The 19973-nt window shown below is 43.8% G+C and overlaps 1 protein-coding gene across 4 annotated transcripts; it reads right to left on the reverse strand.

The window, feature by feature from the left end:
* Positions 1-117: 117 nt before the first annotated feature.
* Positions 118-18428, reverse strand: C5H15orf40 (chromosome 5 C15orf40 homolog). Of its 4 annotated transcripts, none has more exons than XM_030931675.1 (4): positions 18291-18428; positions 17032-17158; positions 15347-15474; positions 118-688 (listed from the first exon to the last, which is right to left on the reverse strand). In XM_030931675.1, exons 1-4 carry the CDS (start codon positions 18402-18404, stop codon positions 599-601), a joined length of 459 nt encoding a protein of 152 aa, XP_030787535.1. In that variant the 5' UTR covers positions 18405-18428; the 3' UTR covers positions 118-598. The 4 variants fall into 4 exon arrangements, with proteins under 4 accessions (XP_030787535.1, XP_010359131.1, XP_010359130.1 ...); XM_010360829.2 differs by lacking the exon at positions 118-688 and adding an exon at positions 2453-4011; XM_010360828.2 differs by lacking the exon at positions 118-688 and adding an exon at positions 11204-12435.
* Between the last annotated feature and the right edge of the window lie 1545 nt (positions 18429-19973).

Below are 19973 nucleotides of genomic sequence, written 5' to 3' on the forward strand. Positions count from 1 at the left end.
CTCCGTCTCTGCTAAAAATACAAAAATTAGCCAGGTGTTGTGGCACGCCTGTAATCCCAGCTACTCGGGAGGCCAAGGCAGGAGAATCGCTTGAAGCCCAGAGGCAGAAGTTGAAGTGAGCCAAGATCATGCCACTGCACTCCAGCCTGGGCAACAGAGCGAGACTTCATCTCAAAAAAAAAAGGGTATCTTCGTAAGCCTGTTTTTTACTGCCTTCTCTCAGCACCCCAGTCTAGGCCCTCGAGGTTGACTTCCCCAGGTACTTCATGCTCTGCATCTACCTCTCCCTTTTATTCTCCCTTCCTGAAGAGCCACCCTCTCAGGTAACTATTTTATTGGAAAGGACCTAATAAGTCATGCATTCACATTAAGACGCAAATACAATTTTAACAGTAAGGGTTTTCCCTGTACCCCGCTAATTACATCAGTAGGCAAGAAGCCAGTGCTGTTATATAAAGATAGGATTTGAGATAGGATTTGATACTACAGATATTTAGCCTACATAGTAATGTCCTGACTATACCCCAGGATCTTCTCTGAAAGCAGAAGTGTTATTAAAAATATGTATCACCTGGTTGAATATGGTGGCTCACAACTGTTATCCCAGCACTCTGGGAGGCCGAGGTGGGAAGATCACTTGAAGCCAGGAGTTCGAGGCCAGCCTGGGCAATGTAGCAAGATCCTGTCTCTACAGAAAATTTTAAAATTAGCTGGTTGTGGTGGTGCATGCCTGTAGTCCTAGCTACTCAGGAGGCTGAGGCAGGAGGATCCCTTGAGTCTAGGAGGAATTCAAGACTACAGCGAGCTAGGATCATGCCACTGTACTCCAGTTTGGGCTAGACAGACCCTGTCTCTAAAAGTAACGATTTATAGGCTGGGCGCGGTGGCTCACGCTTGTAATCCCAGCACTTTGGGAGGCCGAGATGGGCAGATCACCTCAGGTCAGGAGTTCGAGACCAGCCTGGCCAATATGGTAAACTCCTGTGTCTACTAAAAATACAAAAATTAGCCAGGCATGGTGGCAGATGCCTGTAATCCCAGTTACTTGGGAGGCTGAGGTAAGAGAATTGCTTGAACCTGGCAGGTGGAGGTTGTAGTGACCGGAGACTATGCCATTGCACTCCAGCCTGGGCAACAAGAGCAAAACTGTGTCTCAAAAAAAGAAAAAAAAAAAAAAGATTTATAAAATGATCACCTGAGAAAGCACAGGCAGTTGGGACAGTAGCTGACTATAGCTTTAGGGCAGGATTCTGTGCTGTGCCAGCTGTTGACACAAAGGGAGACGTATGGGTCCAAGGCCAGCGCTGGAGGAGTGCTTCTCAGGAAGCTCAGAAGAGATGTGGTTTTCCAACAGTATTTAAATGTTTTAACACCCAACACAGCTAGGCTGCATGTGTCCTGAGTATCAGTCCTGCTTGAAAAAATGGGAAGAAACCTCCTTTCAACATGAGTTCTGCATGCTGCATGAATCATCTATGCTGTTACGGTTTTTGTTTTCTAACAGCAGTTACTATCAGACTGTACCCCTGCCTCCCATCTGCTTAAAACCAGGAAGAAATAAAAGGCACAGTTTCTGCTTCATAGGACAGAAAATGACATGAAAAAAAGCTTAAAGATAATTTAAGAGTGAGAACAAAGAATTAAAATAGTGTCAAACAGAATTAATTTCAAGTAGACAGTCTGTTATAATAACGTATGACATTAGGCATAAGGAGTCCTAGCTTCCAGTTCTGTGCTTAAAACCTATGTGACCTTGAGAAAATCATGTAAACGCTGAGCTTATTGGCTCAGCTGTAAAAATGTGACAATACCCACCCTGCCACCCTCACAGAATTATAAAAATAAATAACCAAAGGAAGAGCTTGAGAATATAGAGTTGTAACCATTAAACCCCTAGTGGGACATAATAGGTGCTGCATAAACATTTGTTGAATCAACGGGAGGGAAGTATTTGGTAAATTGTAAAGCGTAGTGTTGACATAAAGGATGTAGAGTAATGGGCAGAAGATGAGGTAGGGCAAGAGACGTTGAGAATTAAGGATCTGTGATTGTTTCCTTACGTTAATTCATATGTGAATTGGCAAAGGAAAGCAAATTATCTCATTCAGAAAATAAACACTTCAAATGTGGAAGATGGTTTGCATAAAAGTTGAGCTAAAATTAGTAGCATTTGGCCAGCCTCAGTGGCTCACGCCAGTAATCCCAGAACTTTGGGAGGCCGAGGTGGTGGACCGTCTGAGGTCAGGAGTTCGAGACCAGCCTAGCCAACAAGGCAAAACCCTGTCTCTATGAAAAATACAAAAATTAGCCAGGCATGGTGGTGCACAACTGTAGTCCCAGCTACTAGGGAGGCTGAGGCTAGAGAATCGCTTGAACCTGGGAGGTGGAGGTTACAGTGAGCCAAGATTGCGCCACTGCACTCCAGCCTCAGTGACAGGGCAAGACTCCATCTCAAACATAAATAAATACATAAATTAAAATAAAATTATAGCATTTGACATTTGAAAATTGCTAGTGAATTTAGAATGTCAAATATTAATTATTGAACACATCAGATTAATGTCCTTTTGAGAACAGGATGCTGGGGACTCTTAGAGTTTTTTGTTTGTGTTTTGTTTTTGAGTGCTAGGTGGACTTGGGGTTACACAGAATGTAATAAACTTGAGTCACTGCTCTGAGAATAGTTTTGGGGTTCCCGAAACCACATAGGAAAAAGACATCTGGGGAGATTTCTAGCATGGTTTTTGTTCCCAAAGCCACTTTCCTTATAATGCTCAACAGACAAATATGTAATTACCCCTTGTATTTTATTCACCTAAAGAAAAATACAGGACTTTATGATAGAATTAAGAGTAATGAAATATCAGTTTTAAGTTTAGAATGTTAAAATTGAAGGAAATGATCATTTGCCCTGAAGGTTATTGACAGCACTAATTTTGAACTCTCATAAAAGAACTACACTTGTTTCCTAAATGTAATTTTTTAAAAAAACATTATCTATTTTTAAACAAGTTCAAGCCAAACCGAAATACAATTTTTTATACCTTAAAAATTTTCCTAGACCTCCTATTTCATTTGATTCATTCTATCCAAACACAGATCTGGCTATGTATGGAAATGTATGCCATCGACTGTTGACTTCTTTTAATTAGCACAATTATCTACAGTGAAAAGGATTTTTTTTTAATTAGGCAATATAGGAAACAAATACTCCCAGCTTAAGGTGGCCTTTATTATTACTGGACTTCAGTTAGCTGGAAACATTACTTGTGAATGTCAGACAAATGAGTTATTATATGTAAACTATTTACTGAAATGCCTATTTGAATTTTTCTTTCAGTATCTTGCATTTTAACCAAAGACACATATTTAATATGTATAAATGAGGATTTTGAAATATTAAATAAGGCTTTGGTTAATTCTGTGTGAAAAATTATATAAGGTACTCAAAGAATTTTTATTTTGTTTATTTATGAACACAGAAAGATATGCTTTTAAAACGCTCAAATTTTAAAACTGATTTAAGCCCCACAGCAGAAAATACTCTTGACACTGGCAGAAGTGAATATTGTTAATATTAAGATTAATCCTTTAGGATTCAGATATATCCAGAGATGACATAATATCTAAACAAAGATTTTTCCTGACATCTGCTATATTAAATTATTATAGAATGAAATAAACAACTAGATTCAAGTAGTAGATTACAACACTGGAGCCCACAGCAGCCTTGAGAGCAGATATCTCCTCTTTTCTAGAAGTCTGGTCGATTACTGCTGGGACCAGCTTTTGAGGAAAATAAGGATGGAAGTAGAGATCCCTTGACCTGTGGACATTCTGGGAGAGAGCGGCCCTGGGCCAGGCTGGCTGCATGGGTCCCAATCAGTGGGGCTGCACTACATCACGGTGTGCCCAGGATGAGGAAGAAGTGACACTTCAGCTGTTGTGACACTGTTGAGGCCTCCGGGTGCCAGAGAAACATCTTGCTTCTGAGGAATTCAACTATCAGTGCTGTCAGATTAGAAAAGTGGAGATGAGCTGTGGATAATACCCCTCAGATTTAAAGATTTACAGGATGAAATAGGAGGAGTAGGTTAATGAAGAAGACAAGTCTTTGGTCAGAACAGCTGGCCGGGTACAGTGGCTCATGCCTGTAATCCCAGCACTTTGGGAGGCCGAAGTGGAAGGATCACCTGAGGTCAGGAGTTCCAGACTAGCCTGGCCAACAAGGCAAAACCCCATCTCTACTAAAAATAAAAAAAATTAGCTGGGCGTGGTGGTACATGACTGTAATCCCAGCTACTCGGGAGGCTGAGGCAGGAAAATCACTTGAACCCAGGAGACGGAGGTTGCAGTGAGCCGAGATTGCACCACTGCACTCCAGCCTGGGTGACAGAGCGAGACTCCGTCTCAAAAACAAACAAACAACAACAACAACAACAACAAAAAACAGCTAATATGTGATTCAACTGCCCCACTGCAGGATTAAGAGAGAGCATGAAGTATGCAGCACGGATCTAGGCATATAATGGGTACCCAGTCAGTCAGGTTCATATATAAGAATGAGTTATCTGTGGGCTGCTGAGGTGCAAGAAGGACAACTCGCATATCTTTCACCATGTCTTCATGGGCTGATGGGCTGATTTCAGCTGTTTTCATTCCTCTCCCTAAAGGGCACAGACAGCCCCATGTATGGGCTAACTGAGCTGGTGTTTTCATTCCTTTCCCTCAGGGACACGAGAGCCCTATGTATTAATTACCAGTTAGATTTTCTCTGGGTTTCAGTGACTCCTCCTGAGACAGCTTCAGGGGATGATGTGATGATGATCTCATGGTTTTTTTCCACTGCTAGTGCCTTTAACTCCCTAAAGGATCTCCAGCTTCTTTGTCTGAATTAGATAAATAAAGCTGCTCTAATTGCTAATGGCCAGAGCTTTGTTGTTTGTATGTGTATTTTTCGCATTTCCTCAACTTGTGTGTTTACAAAATAATATAAAAAGTGAAACAATACAAAAATGAATAATTTTGACCGGACATGGTGGCTCACGCCTGTAATCCCAGCAGTTTGGGAGGCCGAGGCAGATGGATCACCTGAGATCAAGAGTTTGAGACCAGTCTGGCCAACATGGCGAAACCCCGTCTTTACTAAAAATACAAAACAAAACAAAAAAAAGATTAGCCAGGCATGGTGGCTCAGGACTGTAATCCCAGCTACTCAGGCTCAGGCTGAGGCAGGAGAATTGCTTGAACCTGGGAGGCGAAGGTTGTAGTGAGCGGAGATTGCACCACCGCACTCCAGCCTGCGCAACAAGAGTGAAACTTCGTCTCAAATAATAATAAATAAATAATAATAATAATTTTTTAACTGACTTCTATAGCTGTTATTTTCCTTTCTTTATTCACTCTTCTCTATCTTGCCTTCTAAATTCCATACTGTTTTCAGCCTCTTCTCTGTTGCACTGCTTCCAACATGGCCTTTATTTCTATTATGCTTTTGTTTTTCTTTTTTTTTTTTATTTGAGACAGGGTCTTGCCCTGTCACCCAAGCTGGAATGCAGTGGCACAATCACGGCTCATTACAGCGTAAAACTCCTGAGCTCAAGTGATCCTCCTGCCTCAGCCTCGCAAGTAGCTGAGACTACAGGCACACGCCACCATGCCTGGCTAATTCTAAAAAAATTTTCTTGTAGAAATGGGGTCTTACTACGTCACCCAGGCTGGTCTCAAACTCCTGGCCGCAAACTATCCTTCTGCCTCAGCTTCCCAAAGTGCTGGGATTACATGTGTGAGTCAACATGGCCAGCCTTATCTTTTACTTTTAAATTCTGTTAGTCACATTTCAAGTGTTCAATAGCCACATGTGGTATGAGCAGCTATCATGTGTACATGCTGCCCAGTATGACTATAGAAGATAACTAAAGGCTAGCATTTCTGTTGACCTGACTCACTCTCTTACTGTCCACAGTGCCCCAATCCCCCTAGGCATCTCTGGGGAAACCTAAGGCTTTGAAACAGTTTGAACATCACTGTGATAGTAAAAACACATCACAGATTAGTTTCCTGTAGAAATGACCAGGGAGTATGTAACTTGTGGCTGCAAAGTTTGGGGATTCTTCCCTCCCCAAACTCTATCTTGGGAACTGATGGACCCTGAGGCAGACAGGATCATAAAATGCAAAAACCCTTAATAACTGACTTATAAGGATTATCTGAGGAATGCCTATGTGGGTAGAAATAGGTGGTCTTCCTGCAACCCAGAAAAAGGGAGTTCCTGTACTATGAAGGATCATTATCTCCAGTGTTGTCCCAAAAGATCATCTGTGGCTGGTTGATACCATAGGTCCATCCCTGCAGCAGAAATGGGAGTTACAGATGGTCATAGCTCCCTTACCTTGGCCCCTAATTTCCCTAGCTCTGATTCCAAGCTCTCCAAGCAGCCTTCAAATGATGATTCTCTTAAAGAGATTTCCCAAAGGGACAGAATGTTCTCACTAGCAGATCCCACTATAGTCTATTTGGCAGGCGTGTTCTTCACTCAAGTTAATAAGTTGGCATCCTGATTAGAAATTAGCTCCTTGCCAATTGCCCAGCCCAGATCCATTTTCAGAAACACTGGCTACGTGGACTTCTGAAACCTGCAGAGTTAAGGAAGGAACTCAAGACCATGCTGATTCCATCGTGGCAATGGGCTGAGACTCTTATGTACCCAGCTGGCCCCAAGTTAACACCACTCTGGCCTGAGCTAAATTTAAGATACAAGGGGACTAAGCTTAAGGAATGGCTCTGAGAAGACGAGAAGGATCACAGCATGTGAGCATGGTAGTCAGGCACTGCAGAACAAATTTCCTAATAGTGCTATTGACTACAAAAGGAACCGAGTTTCAAAGTTTGTGTGGCTTTCTGCTGTTGTGTTATGGTGCCACCTCTTGGATGTGTATTGAAATTCTAAGTTTTTAGTCACTAGTTACATGCATTAAAACAATTTGAATTTGGTGCCACATGGGTTCAAAAATGTATCTTCTGCATTATAGCTAAGGAACTATATAACCAAATGCCTGGAATCCAGGAGGGGATGCTGACAGCCCACAGCCTAGAGAGCTGCCTCCTAAAGTTTGAGCATTTATGTGTTTGGAACTTTATTTTTCAAAACAGAATCTCTGTCACTCAGGCTGGAGTGCAGTGGCACGATCTTGGCTCACTGCAACCTCTACCTCCTGGGTTCAAGTGATTCTCAGACCTCAGCCTCCCGAGTAGCTGGGACTACAGGCATGCACTACCATGCCCTGCTAGTATTTTATTTTTAGTTTAGAAACGGGGTTTCGCCATATTGGTCAGGCTGGTCTCAAACTCCTGACTTCAAGTGATCCACCCGCCTCAGCCTCCCAAAGTGCTGGGATTACAGGCGTAAGCCACCACACCTAGCCTAGGTGTTTGGAACTGTAAACACTGCAAAGATGCCACCTCCATCCTCTGGTCCATCAGAGGGAATGCTGTCCATCCCCTAACCGAGAGGAATGTGTGGAATGGCTCACAGAAATCCAGTCTGAAATCTCTGCTCCTGCCTCCAGGGCATAATGAGCCAGGCTCTTCTTTCCCAGGTTCTGTCAAAGTACAGTATAGGCAAAGCACCTAGCAGTGTCTGTCAAGTAAGCACCCAAGATAATAAATGATTAATACATCATGTTTGCACAAGTAATTATCATTTATTAAGGTGGGGATGATAGATGACAGATGCAGTGCTAGAACATCATATGTCAGCATAGTTGGATAAATATTTTTCAAACCTTATTCATGGGCTGCTTCAAATCCGGGATTCTCAGGACAACACAGGACAAGAAAGGCAGTGTAATCAAGTCAATGTAGACTGCCTAGCCAGTATTCACTTGAAATTAATGGGAGTGGGCAAAGCTAGAATCATGTCATTAAACGAATGTTATGGAGGCTGAATATTTTGTGTCTTGGGCACTAGGTCACTGGGTCTACTTCAGTATTCATAGGGGAAGACCACAGCCCAGATGATGAAAAGTACATTAACTGAGCTTCTACAGCAGGTCAAGGTGCCCAAGCCTTAGCTGTGATCTCTTACCAGTAGGAATAATCCTATGTGAGACAATTTGTTAGACTGCTAAAGACTACCTCGTTTGCAGGGGGAAAAGGGAATCATGTTCTGGAAATACAGCCCCTGGGCCAGTTCCTACCTCCAACAGTTTTTTTTGTTTTGTTTTGTTTCTGTTTTTTTGTTGTTGTTGTTGAGACGGAGTCTCGCTCTATCGCCCAGGCTGGAGTGCAGTGGTGCGATTCCGGCTCCCTGCAGCTTCTGCGTCCCGGGTTCAAGCGATTCTCCTGCCTCAGCCTCCCAAGTAGCTGGGATTATAGTCATGTACCACCATGCCCAGCTATTTTTTGTAGTTTTAGTAGAGGCAGGGTTTCACCATGTTGGCCAGGCTGGTCTTGAACTCCTGACCTCAGGTGATCCACCCGCCTTGGCCTCCCAAAGTGCTGGGATTACAGGCGTGAGCCACCATGCCCAGCCCCAAAGTAGTTTTTGATGACAAAGTGTCACCATATCTTCTTTGTTACAAGATACTGCTATGTTTCTCACAGAAAAAAAACTTAGTAGGCAAAATGTCCCCACATTTAAAATATCACCACTTAAAATGAAGTAAACAGGTTATCGTAGTAGAAACTGGTGGTTCCTATCCAGCACCCATTCCTCTCTTCGTACTTTTCCCAATTTTATTCAGGTATCCAACTCTCTCTACTTCTTTGCTTCTGAGTTTGCTGACCTCTAGGATGGGCCTTAATTGGCCTGAAATAATTAGGGTAACTCTTTCCTCTAGTTACTGCTTTAGGGAACCTGTGTTATAGAATGGCATTCCTTGACCATAGGGGCTAGCTTAGAAACTTCATGTGACTTGATTTTGGCTGATATAAGGGAAGGTTGACTGAAAGCTTTTGGAAAATACCAGAGCTCCTTGGAGTGGCCTTTTCTCCTACTGGAGGGGTTGATACATGAATATGAAACCTGGTTGGCCTTTTGTCTATATGAGGTAAGTGGGCCTAAGGATGAAACTGGCACTGCTGAAAAGTGAGGGGAAGGAAAGAAAGCTTTTTTTTTTTTGAGATGGAGTCTCCCTCTGTAGCCCACGCTGGAGCACAGTTGTGCGATCTCAGCTCACTGCAACTTCTGCCTCCCGGGTCCCTGTTCACATGCAATTCTCCTGCTCAGCCTACCGAGTAGCTGGGATCATAAGCATGTGCCACCATGCCCAGCTAATTTTTGTATTTGTAGTAGAGACGGGATTTCACCATATTGTTCAGGCTGGTCTTGATCTCCTGACCCCGTGATCCGCCTGCCCTAGCCTCCCAAAGTGCTGGAATTACAGGCATGAGCCCATGAGCCACCACGCCCTACGGAAAGTTGATCTTTTTTTTTTTTTTTGAGATCCAGCTCACCACAACCTTGACTCCTGGTTTCAAGTGATTCTCCTACCTCAGCCTCCTGAGTTGCTGCGATTACAGGCACGCACCACCACGCCTGGCTAATTTTTTGTATTTTTAGTAGACACGGGGTTTCTCCATGTTGGTCAGGCCTCAGGTGATCCACCCTCCTTGGCCTCCCAAAGTGCTGGGATTACAGACGTGAGCCACTGTCTGGCCAGGAAAGTTGATTTTTTATAGTATCATTTTATGACATTCTAACAGTGATCCATGTAAAATCCACAAGTAAAATGGCTTTATGGCACACACTGAAATGGTGTTGAAAAAGAGTGGGAAAAGCTCTTAAGACCATGTAAAACAGAAGCACATTTGCAGGCAGTGTATGGCATAGTTTAGAAGACAAAGCAGCTGGGCTTAAACCAAGCTCTGCCACTAATGTGAACTGTGATCTCACATAAGCCACCTTTTTCTTGTCCTTGATACCTATTTGGTACAAGTTAAGAGTTATTCTAGATGAGTGGCTTCTCTTTCACTGTCTGGGATTTTTTCTTTTTTTTTTTTTTTTTTTTTCTTTTTCTTTCTTTTTTTTTTTTTTGAGACGGAGTCTCACTCTATCGCCCAGACTGGAGTGCAGTGGCCGGATCTCAGCTCACTGCAAGCTCTGTCTCCCGGGTTTACGCCATTCTCCTGCCTCAGCCTCCCGAGTAGCTGGGACTACAGGCGCCCGCCACCTCGCCCGGCTAGTTTTTTGTATTTTTTAGTAGAGATGGGGTTTCACCGTGTTAGCCAGGATAGTCTCGATCTCCTGACCTCGTGATCCGCCCGTCTCGGCCTCCCAAAGTGCTGGGATTACAGGCTTGAGCCACCGCGCCCGGCCTCTTTTTTTTTTTTTTGAGATGGAGTCTCACTCTGTTGCCGAGGCTGGAGTGCAGTGGCACTGTGTCGGCTCACTGCAACTTCCATCTCCTGGGTTCAAGCAATTCTCCTGCCTCAGCCTCCCGAGTAGCTGGGATTACAGGCACCCACCACCACGCCCAGCTAGTTTTTATATTTTTAGTAGAGACGAGATTTTACCATGTTGGCCGGGCTGGTCTCAAACTCCTGACCTCAGGTGATCCACCTGCCTTGGCCTCCCAAAGTGCTGCGATTACAGGAATGAGCCACCACACCCGGCCTGGACTTCTTACATATGAGGTCTTACATATAATCTCATATATAAATATATGTATGTGTATATATATACATATTTATAAAATTCTATCTGTCTATCGAGAGACACAGAGACAGATACAGTGTCTCACTTTGTTGCCCAGGCTGGTCTCCAACTCCTGGGCTCAAGTGTTCCTCCTGCCTCAACCTCCCAAAGTGCTGGGATTACAGGCGTGAGCCACCATGCCCAGCTACCATTGGGAATTTTTATTATTGGTCTTCCTTGTGGATTTTGTTTTTAATGATTTGGTCCATCAATACATCTTTCTCATGTACTTGCTGGACAAAGCGCACAACTGCAAATCCGCTCTTCTGATCAGCAAAGGAAATTAAGTTACTTACCTTATATAATTAATTACTATAACTTGACCTGAATATGTAAAAATATATTATTAGCTTTTGAAACTTTAATATAGATGTAATTTCTGACAGGCTTTTACAAATACTAAAAATAGCTTCCAAATCCTCTTTCCTAAGGATCTTTGGAGAGTCATAAAAACTACTGAACTTGCTAATTATAAGTTATTACTGAGGAAGAAGAAAATTCAGTGACTTCTCAAAAATTATAATTCACATTTAATTACAAGTCATGATTTTTCTTTACTTTTTCCACAAAATGGTCAATAGTCTTTAGAAGATGTAAAAAAAACCCATTTTTACATTTAAATAAGCATTTTAAAATCTAAGGTAAGACTACAAAGCAGCATAACAAGTTTTCTGTCACTTGTAAACTGGATTAGAAGGCAAACCCCCGAATTCCAGAACCGTTGTAAAGATATGATTTTTAATTTACAATCTAGAAAAACTGCATTCAACAAGGAGTCAAAGGATTTGGGTTCTAGTTGCCAGCTTGCATGGTACAATCTTGAGTAAGTCTCTCAACTTCTGGATATAGGATATCAAAAGCAACAGAATTAAAGGTGTTAAATCAGGTCATCTTGAATATTCTTTCCAACTCTGTTATTTTACAACGCCATGAAATCAGAGTAACATGTTCCAGGCTGTTTGGGGTTAGGGATTTTAGAACCTGATTCAATGTATAGCACTTTCTAAATTTCTATTTTTTGGAGTCTTATTCGAATATATACCTATATATGTCTGCCATGTTCCTCTATGCATGTAGTATATTTTTCTTTTTTTTTTTTTTTTTTTTTTGAGACGGAGTCTCGCTCTGTCGCCCAGGCTGGAGTGCAGTGGCCGGATCTCAGCTCACTGCAAGCTCCGCCTCCCGGGTTCACGCCATTCTCCTGCCTCAGCCTCCCGAGTAGCTGGGATTACAGGCGCCCACCACCTCGCCCGGCTAGCATGTAGTATATTTTTCTATTTAACAGTCTCTTTATCATTAGCAATAAAAAAGTTTCTCAAGGATGTATTTTTCATTTCTTTTTTGGGGGGGGAGGGAGTTTCACTCTTGTTGCCCAAGCTGGAGTGCAAAGGCGTGATCTCGGCTTACTGCAACCTCTGCCCCCCAGATTCAAGTAATTCTCCTGCCTCACCCTCCTGAGTAACTGGGATTACAGGCATGCGCCATCACATCCAGCTAATTTTGTATTTTTCCTAGAGATGGGGTTTCACCATGTTGGTCAGGCTGGTCTCGAACTCCTGACCTCAGGTGATACACCCACCTCGGCCTCCCAAAGTGCTGGGATTACAGGCATGAGCCACTGAGCCCAGCCTCATTTCTTGCTTTTATGTTTTTTTGGCTTCCTTTTTTAATTTCTCCAAGATCTCTTCTGGAGTTGTAGAAGCCAAAAGCTTCACCACCTTTTCACGAGATTTACCACCCTGGACCAAAAGAGAAAAAACATACTTTAATGTTTAGCACATTCTAATGCTATTAAAGATAGCGACCTTAGTTGTATAATGGGCTCTCCTGATGGCTTAGGTACCACTTTCTCTTGGTTACTTAGGGTCTAATCAAAGACTGTCTCTTACATTCTTCCTAACATTTGTTACTAAACTTTGGTTAGTACTAACAACTCTCCAGGGTTTTTACTTTCATACATCAATTTCTATAATAAAAGCTGGACATTAAAAACTCAAAAATGGGTTGGGCATAGTGGCTCACGCCTGTAATCCCAGCACTTTGGGAGGCTGGGGCGGGCAGTGGATCACAAGGTCAGGAGTTCGAGACCAGCCTGACCAACATGATGAAACCCTGTCTCTACTAAAAATACAAAAATTAGCTGGGGGTGGTGGCGTGTGCCTGTAATCCCAGCTACTCAGGAGACTGAGGCAGGAGAATCGCTGGAACCCAGGAGGCGGAGGTTGCAGTGAGCTGAGATCGTGCCACTGCACTCCAGCCTGGGCAACAGAGCGAGACTCCATCTGAAAAAAAAAAAAAAAACTAAAAAATGAATATAGAATCTTTATAATATTCTAGTCTCAAGCAATTCTTTAAGTTAAAAATGAAAATCATCTTTAAAATAAATAAATATTGCAATTTTACATAAACTTTGTAGTAAAATAATTATAAATATAAACAAATTGCTATTCTCTATGTTGTTAACATTTCTGAAAATTCCAAACAAAAAGTAGCCAGATATTCAAGTGCCACGATTTCACAACCACTTAAAACAACTTTAAAAAGGATTTGTTGGCCGGGTGTGGTGGCTCATGCCTGTAATGCTAGCACTTTGGGAAGCCGAGGCGAGTGGATCACTTAAGGTCAGGAGTTCGGGACCAGCCTGGCCAACACGGCAAAACCCTGTCTCTACTAAAAATACAAAAATTAGCCGACGTGTTGGCGCACGCCTCCAGTCCCAGCTACTCGGGAGGCTGAAGCAGGAGAATCACTTGAACCCAGGGGGCAGAGGTTGCAGTAAGCCGAGATTGCGCCATTGCACTCCAGCCTGGGCAACAAGAGTGAAACTCCGTCTCAAAACAAAAAGGATTTGTTTTCAAACACAGCCTTTAAAGAAGATAAAATTTGAGAAGGGGTTTATTTAGATCGATGGAATTTGAACAGGCAGAAGAGTGGGGAATACCTTTCAGGTAAACGTCAGAGCATGAGCACTAAATAAAAATCAGAAATGACCTGCCACAGGTTTGGATTTTTAGGTGCAGTTTGTTAATCAATGACTGTGAATGCCAGCTGGATCTGAATAGGAGCTATATAGTATAGCACTGGAAAACAAGTAGAGCTTTAAGAAATATAAACATGGCTGGGCCCCCCTCCTGCAGATTCTATTTCAAGAAGTCTACAGTGATACCCATGGATCTGTATTTAGAAATCAGTCCCAGGTGATTCTGATATCCACCCCTAGTACAAAACCATATTAATGACATCATATGAACCTTCTATCTTCCCAATGAGCTAGGACAAAGTGGGGGTTTAGCAATAGCGAGCAAGGACAAAGTGGGGGTTTAGCAATACTTGACGGAGTCATTCATGGAGATGACTAACAATAGGAATTGCTTTAGGTTGTTTAGTGTGGTGATGGTAAAGGATGAGAGAGGTAAGCAAGATTAATCTGACAGCAGGTTCAGGAATGATTTCAGAAAGTAGAAAATGTTGGCAACAGTGGCAGTGAAGAAGCATAAGCACACAGTGCGGACAGTCTCAGTAAGGATTAAGGTAGCAGGCATGAAGGAGACTAAATAGGAAGAATTCACAGATTTCTGCGATTAAGTAAATATAAAAGTTATAAACAACTAGTTTCTCAATTATTTGAAAAAGACAGAAAAATCAGTATTTTACGAATCATTATTAATGTGTAATAATCAAAGATGACTGGGCGTGGTGGTTCACACTTGTAATCCCAGCACTTTGGGAGGCTGAGGTGGGCAGATCAGTTGAGGTCAGGAGTTCCAGACCAGCCTGGCCAACATGGTGAAACCCCCGTCTCTACTAAAAATACAAAAATTAGCTGGGTGTGGTGGTGGGCACCTGTAATCCCAGCTACCTGGGAGGCCTGAGGCTGAAGAATCGCTTGAACCTGGGAGGCGGAGGTTGCAGTGAGTCAAGATCACGCCACTGCATTCCAGCTTGGGCAACAGAGTGAGACTCCATCTCAAAAAAGAAATAAAATAAGGCCAGGTGCAGTGGCTCACGCCTGTAATCCCAGCACTTTGGGAGACCGGGGTGGGTGAATCACCTCAGGTCAGGCGTTTGAGATCAGCCTGTCCAACATGGTGAAACCCTGTCTCTACTACAAATACAAAAATTAGCTGGGCCTGGTGGTGGGTGCCTGTAATCCCAACTACTCGGGAGGCTGAGGCAGGAGAATCGCTCGAATCTTGGAGTAAGAGGTAGCAGTGCACCAAGATTGTACCACTGCACTCCATCCTGGAAAACAGAGCAAGACTCTGTCTCAAAAACAAAAACAAAAATAAAACAAAGAAATAAAGTAATCAAAGATGTTTAAAAAGAGAGAGACTGCCGGGCATGGTGGCTCATACCTCTAATCCCAGCACTTCGTGAGGAGGAGGCAGGTGGATCACTTGAGGTCAGGAGTTCAAGACCAGCCTGACCAACATGGTGAAACTCTGTCTCTACTAAAAATACAAAAATTAGCCAGGCGTGGTGGCATGCGCCTATAATCCCAGTTACTCAAGAAGCTGAGGCAGGAGAATAGCTTGAACCCAGGAGGTGGAGGTTGCAGTGAGCCAAGATTGTGCCACTGCACTCCAGCCTGGGCGACAGAGCAAGATTTTGTCTCAAAATAAATAAATAAATAAATAAAGAGAGACCTACCTTATCCAAAACCACATCACTCTTCCTGAGTTCTAGGACCTTGGAAAGATACCGACAGAGCTCAGCATTAGCCTCTCCCTCTGATGGAGGTGCTGCGATAGCTACATTTACGGCCTCTGCTGTCAAATCTGGAATGAAAACAGTATGGACTTTATCCTTAAGGAGTTCTTTTTCTTCATGAAGCAAGGACATTTTGTAAAAGAGTTTTTGCATTTGCCTGGCACATAAATTTTCAATTAAAAACTGCTGAATGAAGAAATGAATTATTAATCACATTTAAGGGAACATGAACATGATAAAAATGGCCCTACCATTACAGGAAATAAATCCAGAGAAGAAAACAGTTATTAACTCAATCTTGCTGACCAAGATGGGCTTACAGAGCCCTGGGGAGTATCCTGGATTTAGGCAACTGGAAATAGACCTTGGTATGTGAAAAGCCCCAGGCAGGGAGTCATAGATGGCCTTCAGCCTCATCCATGTCACTGAGGAAGTGCATGGACAGGGCAGCTTACTAGATTGTACAGGGTTGTGCAGGGTTTCCTCATCAGGAAAATGAGGGCCCTGGACTAGGTTCACCTCTTATGTGACATATATCCTGAGTGTTTTTAAAATTTAATAATGTTTACTTAACAAATATTTACAGAGCACTTACTATACACTAATTTTAAGCACACACAAATGTGTTAAAGGCTTTATAAATACTAACTTCTTTAATCCTTGTAATGACTTTATGAAGATATTAATACCATTATTATCTCCATTTTACAAATGAGCCATGGCACCCAGCCTCCCATTTTAGATCTAATGAAACATAATATTCCAACAGTAGATAATGTCTACACCCACTACTTAGAAAATGCTGGCCAAGGAGGGTATGGCTAAGTTAACTTGGTCATCAGCATAAACCAGGTCTAGCACACCAATTTTGTGGTCTTCCTTTCAAAATCTAAAAATGGTTTGAAATACAGAGCTTTAGAGGTGCAAAAGACCTTCAAAATAATTTAGAGCAATGGTTTTCCAACCTTCTTCTCCTTTAGAAACCCTTTCCCCCAATTTTCTCTAGAATCCCAATATTTAAAACAAATGTAAATACAGCTAGTCAGCAGCCCTGTCTGCCTGGCCTCCCCTTTGCCCAAAGCTGATTCCTGAGGCACCTCCAGCACTCCAGAGAATAGCCTGAAAGCCTCTTAGTCTAATGATCTCATCTGACAGATGAAAAAACTGGGCTCACGAATGTTTTATACTGTTTTGATTTAAAACAAGTTAGCACAGGAACTGATCACGGGTCTCAGATCTCAAGTTTTCTCCCTCTCCTTTGGCCAGTGATAGTTAAACTACACTAAAATGTCTCTTCTTTCTCTGGCCAATGTCTCCAGTTTTGGAACAGGACAAACTAAGAATAATCTAGACTACGCACAAGTTTCCATACCTGTCCTTTCTAAAATACCGTATTTTTAAAAAGGAAAATATACAATGGTTTTCGTGTAACTTGGCATGATTTAAAGATATATTCACTTTCAGACACCTTTACATTAGAATCTAGAATTTTAAAATGGAGAAGTCTCTAACTGCAGATGTGAAAAATGAACTGTCACAGAATAAGCTTTCAGCTAACCAAAGCAAAGGGAGGCTGTAGGAGACACCTGATTCACACCTGATCCCACCCCAGTGTCCAGGTATACCTGTTACAGCATTTTGTTTGGAGCCAGGTTTTGCATGGATGGTTATGGTGACACAACCTTTAGGATCAACTGCCACAGGACCTAAGGGAGGAAGTGGTCTCTCTGGTTCCTTGCTCTGGCTTTTCCCCTAAAATGACAACCACGCAACTTTACAGGTTACAAAATACTTTCCCACACATTTAATTTGATTCTTCCACTACCCCCTTTCACCCTTAACAGGCAAATTAGGTTAATCAGTGATGTCCAGGTACTTCTGGCCACCTAGAACGCTTTTCCCACAACGTTCAAGGCTCTACTCAATTTTCCCACGAAGCGTTCCCATCAACCCAACAGTGTTTTTTCCTCCCTTGCAAGAAAACCTAACTCTGGCTTCTAAACTTTAATGCTTGTTCTTCCCTCTGCTTTGTATTTCCAGTTCCTTGGGTGCATGGTCCATTTATTATTCATCATTGTATCTCATGCAGTCGGAGCTAATAAATGTTGGTGAAAATGTGTATGTGTGCGTGTTGGGGGAAAGGGAGAAAAAAACAACAGTGCTTGATATTTAAAGGCCTGTTATGCGATAGGGGCTGTGCTAGGAACTTTCCTTCAACAAATAGGTAGGCAATGGATATGTAAAGATGAAAAGGTACATGGTCCTTGCTCTCAAGGAGCTCGGACTACTGCGAGAGAGAAAGAACACACAAAATAATAATACACTGTGCTAAGGGTACCGATGAGACAGGCACAGAACATTACCCCACAGGCAGCTCAGCATTGGGACACTGGTGGATGCTGCCAGTAGGAGGCAGTGCTTGAGCTGAGTCTGAGAAACGGACTGGGTTGGCCATACAAAGATGGTGGAAATGGGAGTGATTCTTGACAGAAGGGGTGCGATCAGCTAAGGTAAGGGAGGAGAAAGCAGAATACAGCCTCCCGGGGAAGCGCAGGCGTCATGCCGCTGCTGGAACATGAATTGCTAGACTGGGAGTGCGGGGAGGAGGCCAGAGGTCAGCACACGCAGCCCAAGGAGAGCTCGGCTACCGCCGGGCCCAGCGCTCAGAAGTCACCGGGTGGACGGCGGCGCCGCCTACAGAGGCGGGGCGCCAGCAGCAGGAGCCGCAGCTCTGGGGATGGCAGCGGCTGTCTTGAGCCCCGGAACTGAAAGACAGCAAACCGCTGGGAGTGCCTCCACTCACCCTCGGGCCCCGCTTCTCCCGCGCTCCTCAATGAGTAGCCCTAAGGCCCACCCCTCTGCTGCCACGGGACCTACTACTGGCCTTGGTCGTCGCACCAGCCTTCTTAGGCATCTCAGCGCGAAGAGGAAGCCGAGCTGAGCCCCGAGTACTGGGTGTTGCCCGGAGCTGCCTCAGCACGCTGCAGAGCCGCAGCATCCCCGCCTGGGTAGGCGCCGGAAGAGCCCTATGCGCTTGCGCAGGTAGCGGGCAGGAGCGGCCCCAGCGCCCGGCGCATCAGCTCTGGCCCGACGGCGACACCTTGAGGCCGGTAGAAGCGAGTCTCGTGCCCCCAGAACATGCGCGAGCCTCTTTTGTTCTGGAACTGGCCTCGGGAAGTGGAACTGCGGAGCTGGGGCCTCACCGTGTCATGGCCCACCCCCTCAGCTGATGGGAAGGTGTGTCACCTCTGGTGTTCTTTCCTAATCAGAGAAAGAAAGGTATTGTCCCTTCTCAGAATTGGAGAGCGCGGCAAGGAGTGCACAGGGCCAGGTGTCTTCTCGCTCCCATAGCCAAGCCACAGGCAGCAGAGTCCCACGCTGCTGCCTGTGGCCATCAAGTCGATATAGAGCCTCGTGCCAGCTTGGCCTTTGTGAATCTTCCACGTATCGATGGCGCACCTACCTTGTGCCAGGCGCAGCGGATCCCACAATGTAAAAGAAAAGGAAATACACTGCGACATGTGATATGGCGAGACATGAAACCAATCAGCAGAGGCAAGATCATGGAGTCACTGAAGGCTTTCAAGCAAGGGATTAGCAGTCCAATTTGTTGTTTTAGAAAGACACCAGCTGCACTGTGGCCGACAGAGGAAAAGCCAGAAATAGGGAGATCCGCGCCCTAAATGGGAGAGGGTGGCCTGAACTAGAGTAACCGCAGGGAGAGTGGAGCGCTGATCATTTCAAGGATCTTCAGGAACTGGAATCATCAGAACTTGGGAATTACTGCATGTGCGAATAAGGGGGAAGAGTCAAGGAAATGCCCACGTTTGAGGCCCAAGGAACAGGTTTGGGAGTCCGAGATGAGGAGTTCAACTTTGTACATAATGAGTTTGAGATGCCCACGGGACATCCAAGTACAAGTATTAAAGGGGTAACTGAATATATGTAACTGAAAGTTTGCGAAATCAAGGCTGGCGATAGAGATTCTGGAATCTTCTGAAAGCAGATGGCAATTGAAGCTATGGAAATGGATGAGAGAGTGTGTAAAGAGCACGAGGGCTCAGGATAGAACAGCAAGGGCAGGTAGAGAAGTCATTGACCAGGTAAGAGAACAGTGCAACGGCAACTAAGGAAATGCGCTTCAAGAGGGAATATCAACAGTGATGAATGCTCCAGAGAGAACATGTCACATGTAACGACTGAGAAGTGGCCACAAGATTTAGAAATCAGGTCAGTGTTGGTGACCTGGGCTAGAGCAGTTTCAGTGGAGAGAAGAAAATGGAGATAATTGTAGAGAATAATCCAGTGACTTCACTGTGAAGGAGCAATTGGTATCTGGAGGGGCACATGACATTCAGATACTTATTTTTACCATATTTGAAGATTGGTAGGAAAGAGCCAGGAGAGGAGAGGTTACAACAGAGGGCGGTTCCTGAAGAGGTAGGATCTGAGCTCAAGTAGAGACTGACTTCACTACAGGAGGCCTTAGACACTCCCTCCTTCCTAAGGGAAAGCTTAGATGGACATGTAGCTGCGTTTATAGGTTTGGTGATGGGAAGTGGAATTT

This window comes from Rhinopithecus roxellana, chromosome 5, assembly GCF_007565055.1.
Source record: "Rhinopithecus roxellana isolate Shanxi Qingling chromosome 5, ASM756505v1, whole genome shotgun sequence".
In the NCBI taxonomy this organism is placed as follows: domain Eukaryota; kingdom Metazoa; phylum Chordata; class Mammalia; order Primates; family Cercopithecidae; genus Rhinopithecus; species Rhinopithecus roxellana.

What these genes read in the sequence shown, in the direction of transcription:
- C5H15orf40 (XM_010360825.2), bottom strand. Translation starts at nt 18,404, where the DNA reads ATGCTGCGGCTCTGCAGCGTGCTGAGGCAGCTCCGGGCAACACCCAGT. An exon ending in AGGCTGGTGCGACGACCAAG is followed by an intron (nt 17,159 to 18,290) that starts GCCAGTAGTAGG and finishes TTGTCATTTTAG; the next exon opens with GGGAAAAGCCAGAGCAAGGA. An exon ending in CAAACAAAATGCTGTAACAG is followed by an intron (nt 15,475 to 17,031) that starts GTATACCTGGAC and finishes TTTTCATTCCAG; the next exon opens with ATTTGACAGCAGAGGCCGTA.